This window comes from Triticum dicoccoides, chromosome 7A, assembly GCF_002162155.2.
Source record: "Triticum dicoccoides isolate Atlit2015 ecotype Zavitan chromosome 7A, WEW_v2.0, whole genome shotgun sequence".
Taxonomy (NCBI): Eukaryota; Viridiplantae; Streptophyta; class Magnoliopsida; order Poales; family Poaceae; genus Triticum; species Triticum dicoccoides.
The window spans coordinates 642,653,552-642,663,026 of record NC_041392.1 but is presented as its reverse complement, the minus strand read 5'-3'; the positions used below and the strand labels follow the sequence as shown (position 1 = coordinate 642,663,026).

General features: G+C 46.2%; 1 protein-coding gene across 1 annotated transcript; it reads left to right on the top strand.

The window, feature by feature from the left end:
• Positions 1–310: 310 nt before the first annotated feature.
• On the top strand, positions 311–1,246 carry LOC119333773. The gene is made up of 2 exons (XM_037606546.1): positions 311–814; positions 958–1,246. The coding sequence occupies exons 1-2, from the start codon at positions 311–313 to the stop codon at positions 1,213–1,215; spliced, it is 762 nt and encodes a 253-aa protein (XP_037462443.1). The 3' UTR covers positions 1,216–1,246.
• The last annotated feature ends 8,229 nt before the right edge of the window (positions 1,247–9,475 follow it).

Here is a 9,475-nt window from a genome sequence, read left to right as displayed (position 1 = left end):
GTGGCCATCGGTTCATGATGGGCGACACTCTTGTTGGAAGTTGATCTTGGCATGCGGGCCGCTGGATGGAATTCCTAGGCCCAAAAGCCCGCAAACCCACCTGCTGACGGCTTCTTGAAATACTCGGCCTTGGCACCCGAACATAACCGTCTCGACCAACAACTTTCGCTTCTCATCCTCTCCCCGTCGCCGACTCGCCGGAGCGCCAAGAAACCAAGAACCCACCGTCACCATCCCCACCTCGCCTTCCCTGCTCGGTCTCCCTCTCCACCTCGCGCCTCTGCTCCCCAGCGGCACCGGCCGGCGACCGATGGATCAGTTCCACCATGGCCACCACGTGCGGCTGCGCAGCCCCGTGCGCAGCGCGTACCTGCACGCCGACGAGGACGGCCACGGCGTCTCCCTCGACCACCGCCGGGATTCGATGAACGTGGCCTGGGCGGTTCATCTGGTCGAGGGTGACGACGCGCATTACCTGCACCTCCACAGCGCCGCCTACGGCCGCTACCTCGCCTCCACGGCCGCGCCGGCGCCGCTCGGCCACCGCGGGCTCCGCGTCGAGCAGCGCAACTACAACCACACGGATGGGACCGTGCTCGTTTGGCTGGCCGTCCTGTCCGACTCCGGGGACGAGGTCCTGCTCCAGCACTTCAACGGTCACTTCCTCCGCGCCAACGGGAGGTACCTCCCCTGGAACGACGGCGCCAGCGTCGACTACATTAGCGACATCCACCGAGTCAGCACTATGATGCACTGGGCCGTGGAGCACGTCCCCGCCAGGGAGGCCATGCCTCCCCTTCCACCTCCGACCGGGGTGAGTGAGCCCGCCATCACCATGCCCGCTTCTTGATTGATTCTCCCCGACTTAATTTCAGCCGCAGAGATCGCAAATTCTTGGCTCTGTTCTTGCCGAATTTGCATCTTCTTTGGCTTCCTGATCTCAAATTCGTATTGCAGCTTCCCTTCCCCGCCGCCATGGTGCCGTCGCGGGTGATCACGTACGCGTGGAGGAGCTACCACGGGGACCTCCTCGCCAGCGGCACGATCGTGTTCAGGGGGAGATCCGTGTTCCGCCTGAGGGAGGAGCTGGCCGGGCGGCTGGGCCTGGGCGTGGGCCTCCTTGCAAACTTGGGCGCCGACGACATCGTCATGTGCCTCCCCACATGTGATGCCCGGCTTTTCCCGCTCGTCGTCGACCTGCCCAACAGCCGCTAGAGCCTCCACGTCGCCATCGCCATCACCGAGACGCCCAGTGAGAGCCCCTTCCCGCTCTTCTCCTTTGGCAAGAAACTCTTATTTGCACTAGTCTTGATCTTGTCCGGATGTTTTTTTTGGGGTTTCATTTAAGTTGAGCGCTCATCTGCCCGTGCTTGGAAAACAGTCTGAAAAACCTTTGCTGCTGTTTCAGTTAGGAATCTACTGCTGTAGGATTATACTAGACATCAGTAAAAGTTGCTGAATCAAGTCAGTAGGTGCTCAACAGGCACCACATTATGCTTGTCTGAAGGTTGTCTGAAGCCAGTTGTCTGTTGGGGTGAAAATCATTTCATAAGTCAACTGAAGGTTGTCTGATGCCACACTGAACCTTGATATGGCAACTATTGTGCTTTGATTCAGATGATTCAGTTCTCCAATTTAATACCATAGGCCGCTAGTGGAAAACTTTCTGAAGTTGAAAACCCAAATCAGTTCGGTCTGCCTAGTTCAGCTTCATAGAGAAGATCATTTCTGTTTTTTAGCCTACTGTAACCGTAACGCCTGGGAAAAATTCAGGTTCTGTTCCACAACACATTACATTGTTTTGAGGTTTTGTACTTCAGCTTTCCTTTTGATCTTCTTATTTAAACTTGTCGCAGTACCTTTGAAACCTCATGCCTAACTGCTTAACTATTTTTCTGCTAATTCAGCCCACGCGGCGCTGCGGTATGCGGATGTCGATGCAGAGTAGAGAGATGCCAGAGACAGGGCCCCTAGCTAGAAGTCGCCTTCAAAAGCGTCGCCGCCTCGGATACGATGACATTAGAACCCAGTTCCTTCCGTTGAGATATGGGTTTAGGAAAACCCAACATTTAATGTGTTTCTGCTAGCTAAACTTTGGTTTGTTCTTCAGGCAGTATATAAGAAACCTATTTGCGTTGGCATCACAGTTCTAATATTCAGAAACTGTTTGATCAGTGGTATGGCGACATTAGTCTGTAGTGTGTTGACAATGGGCACTATTTAACTGTTGCTACCTGCATTTCTCTTAGATGAAGAATCTGGTGTTGACAGGGACACAAATGTGGTGGTTCTTGCAGTGAGTTGAGCACTTGAGTTTCGTTACTCCGCTGAAAGTTTCAGTCCATCAGCAGGAAATGAATTTGTGTTTTACCAAAGGTTGAATTCTGAACGTGGCGATGCTGATGCACCGCGCCCGGACACTCTGCCTATAAGTTTCAGTTATTTTCATTGGCACCTACAGTATAATTCTGAATATGGTGATGCTAATGCACCTATGTTTACTAAGAAAATGAAAATGCAGGCGACTTGCTGCATTTTGCTGCGCGCCTGGAGTATATTTGGTTTAGCACATGTCGCAAATCCTCTGAATAAAATGTGAACAAAATTCAGGTTTGATCCCATATAACACTACAAGAATACTAGTTTCTGCAGATTACATTGTTTGCGTGCTTTGTACATCAGCTGAGTTTTGTTTAATAAAATTAAGAGATTTTTTATCTGCTGCAATAGTTGTATAACAACTTTTGGTAAGAAATTGCGCATCTTTTGATTGCTTCTTGTTTTTCTCTTACATGTTTGAGTTTGGATGGAACACAGAAAGGTCGCAGGGGTTGTAAAAGCCATGTGGATTTCGTCGTTTGTGTTCCATGTTCAAAAGATTGACTACAGTTCGGTTGAAATTTCGCACATTTGCCTTGAAGGATAGTGTACTTACTAGAAGCAGCCGCCTTGCCGCACCGTTTTTCTCATGGGGTCTCTTCATTAAGTGTTTGTTCAGTGTTGGACTGCTTACATTTGCAACGGTAACTTTTATAGACCAGCTTCTTGTGTCGAGGTCAGTTCTCTTTTCGATGACATTTTAACCAGGGAAAGAATATTCGCCTCATAAACTTATCCCTAATCACTCAAGGAAGAAATTACCAACTGTAGTTAGTTTATTTGAGTAATAGAGCGAGCCATGCTCTATTATACTTATTCTGGAGCGAGCTAGTTTAGAGAATAAACCATAATTTTGTCAACACCACTTTAGGACATTATACTTATTCTATAGTGCATTAAATAAGACAAAATGCGCAATCATAAAACATTATTTTTGCCCGTTAGGCATGTTGGCCAAACATTGTTGTGCTGAATAGTGCGGTGTGGAAAACCAAACCACGTGGAAATCAAGATTTCCTTAAGGTGGCATGTGCTCGTTGATAATGATCACATCATTAAAAAAAGACCACAACTCCACAAGTATGGCATCAACATAAACACCACACTAAAATAATTTTTCCAAATAATAACTTTTGGAAAATTTAGTGAGTGAGTAATAATGGTGAATAATGTATTATTTTACAAGATGAATTTTGGCATTAAAATGATGCTAAAAGGTGATCTTCATTAAAAATGTGCCATGAAATGACATTTAACATTAATGCCACATGAATTTTTTAAATGCAATTTCCAATTGGTTCAATTGTATTCAGGAAATTCAAACATTATTTCAGCATAATATCAGACAACCAAATTTATTTTCAGTGCATAAATATATAAAAATTACAGAAACAACTTAAAAAGCACTGAAGATAAATAAAATGACTGGTACCATACTTAGGTCCATCATAACCCACGGAAAAACATTAAATTATCTCATCTTTAAAGTAATTTTCAACAAAAATTTGGCCCATATTTCTCATTTCAACAGTACATAAATAATTTACAATTTCATAATATAGAAGAAATACACTGAAAAACATTTTCATAACTTGCCCCAAAACCTATTGGTGGCATATTAACTTACTGCCCAGCAGATAAATTCATCCAAAACAAAAACCATTTTTCTGCGACCATAGATATAGAGTCAATCTGGGCCGCAGCCCGAAGGTGAAATTGGTCCGTTCTGCGACTGAAGGCCCGACAGCATTCCCGCATGGTTCTCGTTTGTCCGGTCCAATCAGACGGCCTGCGCCGTGCCTTATAGTTGTAAAAAATTCATACTATCTTTGATCGGTTAGTGCAAGTAACGTTATGCAAATGTTTGGCTCAAAACAAAATTTCATGGGACATTTATATTTATGCCACTAATTTGCGTCCACTCTCAGAATTACCGTTAACTTTTTGATGTGCTCAAATTTGCCCCTAAAAAGTATTTTAGGTCATGAGAATGCCCTTCCAGCTGGCCACAGTTGTTTCATCAAAACTTTAAAAATTCATAACAAATTCATATGAACTCAGAAGAATGCAAATAAGATAGCAAAACATTCATAAAAATATCACCTATACATGCGATGTGGTCGACCGAGTTGGGCTAGGAAACCGATGCGCGCGCGTATTGTGCGATGTAGTCCATGGTGGTCGACATGATTTTTAGTGTGTACGTGGAACATTTTTCTCATACACGTCGAACATTTTTCAAGTAACGATGTACTACTTTTTCTTCTCAAATACATGTTTTGAACACCTTTTCAAATATATGTTGATTTATTCCTTTTCTCTTCAACGAATGTTGACATTTTTTTTCATAAACACCGTACAGTTTTAATACATGTTTCGTATTTTTTAAATACATGATTAGCATTTTTTTAAATATACATTTTAATGTTTATTTTTTAAACAAATGTCTACATTATTTCCATATAGATCGTACCTTTTATGTGCACATCTGGAACTTTATTTATATATGTTAACCATTTTTTCCAAATACAAAACATTTTTTTCAGATTATTATATTGTTGGAAACTTTTTTTGAATACAAATTCAATAATATACTTTTTGCAGCATATATTTTACATTTTGCTACTCAAATAAATGGTCAAAGCTTGATAAAAATATGACGAGCCCTAACAAATCGGGAGGGAGGTAGTAGTACAAAAAATAAGAGGGGCCTTAATAAGGGAGACATGTCTACATTGATGTGCACATATCAGTGATCGATGAGTAGATGGATCATACGCGTAGTATGTGCGTGCATGTGTTTATAGGGTTGAGTGTAAGCGTGAGTATATGCGTGTGTGTTGTGTTTAGAAAAATAGATAATTTATGCCCACATATGCATCATCAAATAAAAGTCAGAGTTGCAAATGCATACTCAAAATCACTGCAACAACCAGGAAATACCCAAGCCTCTATATCTAGGGAAGTTTACCTTCTCAGGTTTCACCACTTGTTTGATAGCGACGTGAGAGCCTACCGAGTGCAGACACGTGGATTAAATTGGGATGTTGCGGTGTACATTTATGTGGTGATTGTAGGCCTTCCGTGAAAATTTTGTTAACTGATTCGCATTTTCTCGTGTGCACTTGGGGTGTCTTCAGCGATTTTGGTTCAGATGATTGTTTGATCTAGACGTCCCACTGTTTCTAAACGGCTGCCGCTCATCGATTAATCTAGACACGCCACTGTTATACCTTTCGTGTTTGTTTTGGTTTCCTTTTTCCCATCTTGTCGTGGGTTATAAATAGGACCTTCTTCTTGTTGTATCTCAGTTGTTCTGTAAGCTTTGTTTCTTCCTCTTCGTTTGCATTGATTGCATGGTTGGTTCTTCCTCCAGCCATAATGGTGTTGTGGTTGGTCGTCGCTCGAGCTCACCTGGTGTCTCTGCATGCTTCACTCCAATCCCAGTAGCGTCTACATCTCCTCGCCGTCGCCCACGCCTGGCCGTAGGCCGACACTCCTCGCCGTCAGGCTCCCACCCGCTCCTCGGGCACTGTCCCCCATCTTCTGTCTACCAATTTCTCTTCTATCTTGCGCCGTCGCGTCCATCGCCACCTCCTTTCTAGGGTTGTTGGCGTCGTAACGCAGCTTGGCTGGTGTGTACCGTTGCTGGCGTTACGTGGGATGCGACGGCCAGAGTGCATGCAGACTGCAGAAGCACGGCGACGTGGACGAGGATGTGCGATGTCAGCACGACGTGTCTGTACGGCTATCGGCACCGACGCCGGTCTTGACGGCAGCCAACATGTGCGGCAGTGGACATATGAAGGAGGTCTGGTGTCTGCTGGTGGATTACGTCTACCCCATCGGAGGCACGACCATGGCGCGCTTCTCTCCATGCTCGCCAACTTCGTAGCTTTAATGCCAGATCAACAGAGGTGACAACTCCCTATGACGTCGGGCGTAGGGCTCCGGTGGCATGCGATGGCGATGCGCCGATGATCTGGGTGGGCAGGAGGTCGACGAGAGAGCCGGCTCGCGGCGTCCATCATGAGTACGGTTGAACAACACGGGACGGCGGGACGCCATTCTGTCGGCAGGCTGAATGGGCGCGAGCTTAGCGGCATCATGAACATCATCAACAAGCTGCGCCTCTGGCCTCTCTCCGGCTGGCGTCCCTTTACACCCACATCGCCCGCCGCTGCCTCTGTTGTCATGTGGCCGTCGCGGCCACCACACACTTGCCGCTTACGCCATGCTCCTCGGTCGTGGCCGCAGCCTCGCACTCTTTCACGTGGGTGAGGGACAAGAGGGATTGGATCGCTATGGTGCTCTTGGAAAGGGCGATGCTGCTTGCCATGTTCTTTGCGCAGGCGGTGATGCTGGCGGTGGCCTACACCATGATCCCACGCGGTGAGCGAGGGAGCACGAGGTGGACGAGGCCGAGAACGCTGCCGCAACGTGGAAGTGTGGGAGGAGGATCACGCGCGTGCAGGGCCATGGCTCCACCGATGCCGGGCCACCGCTCAGGCTGAACCCCTCGGCCTGGCCGCCACTGCAGAAGTCGTCGCACCATGCTCCATCTGCGGCCGGGAAGCGCGTCGTGTTCATCACCCTTCCTGGAGCCCAGCGCGAGTGCACCGGCACCGACGTGTTTACCCTGTGCGCCGAGCTGGCCCAAGAAGAAACCAGTGCGTCCCCTTGTCGGCCCCCATTTCTTTTGCCTGCCCTCGAAAGTAATTTTAGTTAAAATCCGTGGTTCTGCTTGACCTCAGGCTCCTCCATGATTCCGTCGTGCAGGCTCTAAATCTCAATGTCGAGGACCTCGGTGCCCGTCCTTCAGTCCTTGCTATCCCGGGGCCTTCCTTCTTGATTATGGTAATTAATTCCTTCTCATTACACACTAGCAATGTCAATGATACCTTTCTTTGTGGTTATGAATAGCCATATTTCGAATTCCTTTTGTCTCACAGACGCACTGGTCCAACGGAGCAACGCGATGCAGGCAAGCCAGGAATGCGAGCACTATGTCAATACCACCGCTGCGCATTCCAGGCCACTCGCCGTGGCCTGCAAGATCAATCTCCCGCACGAGTGGACGTATTGAGATGCATATTGCTCTCTTCTCTGCGACCAAGCATCCACTGTCTCCCCTGGTTTCCATGGATCACTATATTTAATTGATCGTTAGCGCTAGGTAGATCTTAGTTAGAAGTAGGAGGCGGTAGCAGTAGCATCAGCATTAGGTGTTCTTTTGTGTGTGTGGTGATACATTATTTTGGATAGTTGGTGATGGATGCATACGAACAACGGAGAAGAATGAAAAATATTAGAGTGAAAGACTTTGGGGAATGGTTATTTCAGCAATGCATGGTTAATTGATTTAATTTATAGTATGTTGCTACTCTTTTGAAAAAAAAAAAGGAATTCCCGAAGTAATGTCTAAACCCAAGGATTTCACAAATCAAAGATAAAGGATTCCAGAACAAGTAAACACAATTTTCAATTGTCTCAACAACGAGTAGTGAAAAAGAATTCCTATATGCCTTCCCTCCCTCTTTAATGAGAGATGCAAAATAAAAAAGTGAAGTAAGGGTGCTCTGTGGGTATTTGATCTTGCTCCCTGCCCCTTTTTTTCATGGAAAAAGGAAATATCAATTTCTTCATTCATTGAACCCTAGTTTGGGACTGACGGGGCTCGAACCCGCAGCTTCCGCCTTGACAGGGCGGTACTCTGACCAATTGAACTACAATCCCCCCGGGGTGTATGGCATACCTTTAGTGCTCATTTCGGGCAACTTTCCATTATCTTTCTTTGGTTGAGTGGCATGTACTTTCATGGCGCCCATTTTTCCAATTATGAAGCATGGCTAAGTGATCCTACTCACATTTTAATTTATAGTATTTTAATTGATTTCAAAAGATATTTTGAACAAGCATCCTGGTCACTCTGCAATTCATGATGAGCACCACTGAATTTGAAGGACCATATGATAAAGGGTGTGACTGACACTCATTTAGATGAGAATAAAATCTGCATGATAAACTATCTTAGTCATGTTGTGATATTTTATCCTGCCTAATAATATGTTACTTTACACGTGAAGGAGCCTTTTCCATTACTTTAATTCCGCGTAGCTGCGTGCATGGGTCGTTCATCGCATGATCCATGTACGTGGTCACCTTGACCACGCACGTCCTTCCTGCACAGACTATGCACGTGGTCACACCAGTGATGCGCGCCCGTGACTAAGCTATGGTCGATGATCCATACTCTTCCCTCCTTGCATGATCCATACACGTCGCCAACTTGGCGACGGGCGTTCCCTTTCATGGGCTCAATGTACTTGGTCACATTAGTTTGTTTTTGTTTTTGTTTTAGGCGCATGTTAAATAAAAATACTTTGCTTATGCAAAAAAAATGCATGAAAAAAGAAAAAATTATTAACTACATACGATGTATATATAATTCCGACTATTTGTTTCTCTTAACTACTTCATCATAGGAGCTAATCCAATGGGAGGCTACACCAGGCGATCTAATCTGGCAATGACCCGCGCCACGTTCGGCAAAATAAATTATCCCTACTAGAGATGTGTCATCCTCCCATTTTTTCCCCTACATCCATAGTTTTCATGCGATCATATGGCATCCTAAAATAACAACACTTATTATAAAGAAGAAACATAATCCACATAACCGTACGGTAACGACGGGCGCGGTGTGCCGCCGCGCGGTGATAAGCCAGTACATATACTAAACCTGGCCAGGTTTACTTTTCCTTGTTTTCTTGACTTTTTCCTACCAGTAAAAATCGGGCCAGTGGGGAGGCGACACCTTATTTAGTGAGGGATCTGGCTGGGTAGGATCTTGGGTGTGCCCAATGATCTCTACTCCTAATGTCTCCGTTGGTAGGTCGCGTTCCGGGTTTTATTTTCGTCCCACCATTTTCGTCGCACCATTTTCGTCTGATTTTTTTTCGTTGGTTTTTTTTCGCCGGTTTTTTCGTCCCCTCCCACCCCCTGCCCACCCCACCGGTCTCCCTCCCTCCCTCGAACCCTAGCTTCCCCTCGTCTCCCTGCCTCCAGCCGCACTCGCCGCCGGACCCCAATCCCC

What these genes read in the sequence shown, in the direction of transcription:
- LOC119333773 (XM_037606546.1), top strand. Translation starts at nt 311, where the DNA reads ATGGATCAGTTCCACCATGGCCACCACGTGCGGCTGCGCAGCCCCGTG. An exon ending in CCCTTCCACCTCCGACCGGG is followed by an intron (nt 815 to 957) that starts GTGAGTGAGCCC and finishes TTCGTATTGCAG; the next exon opens with CTTCCCTTCCCCGCCGCCAT.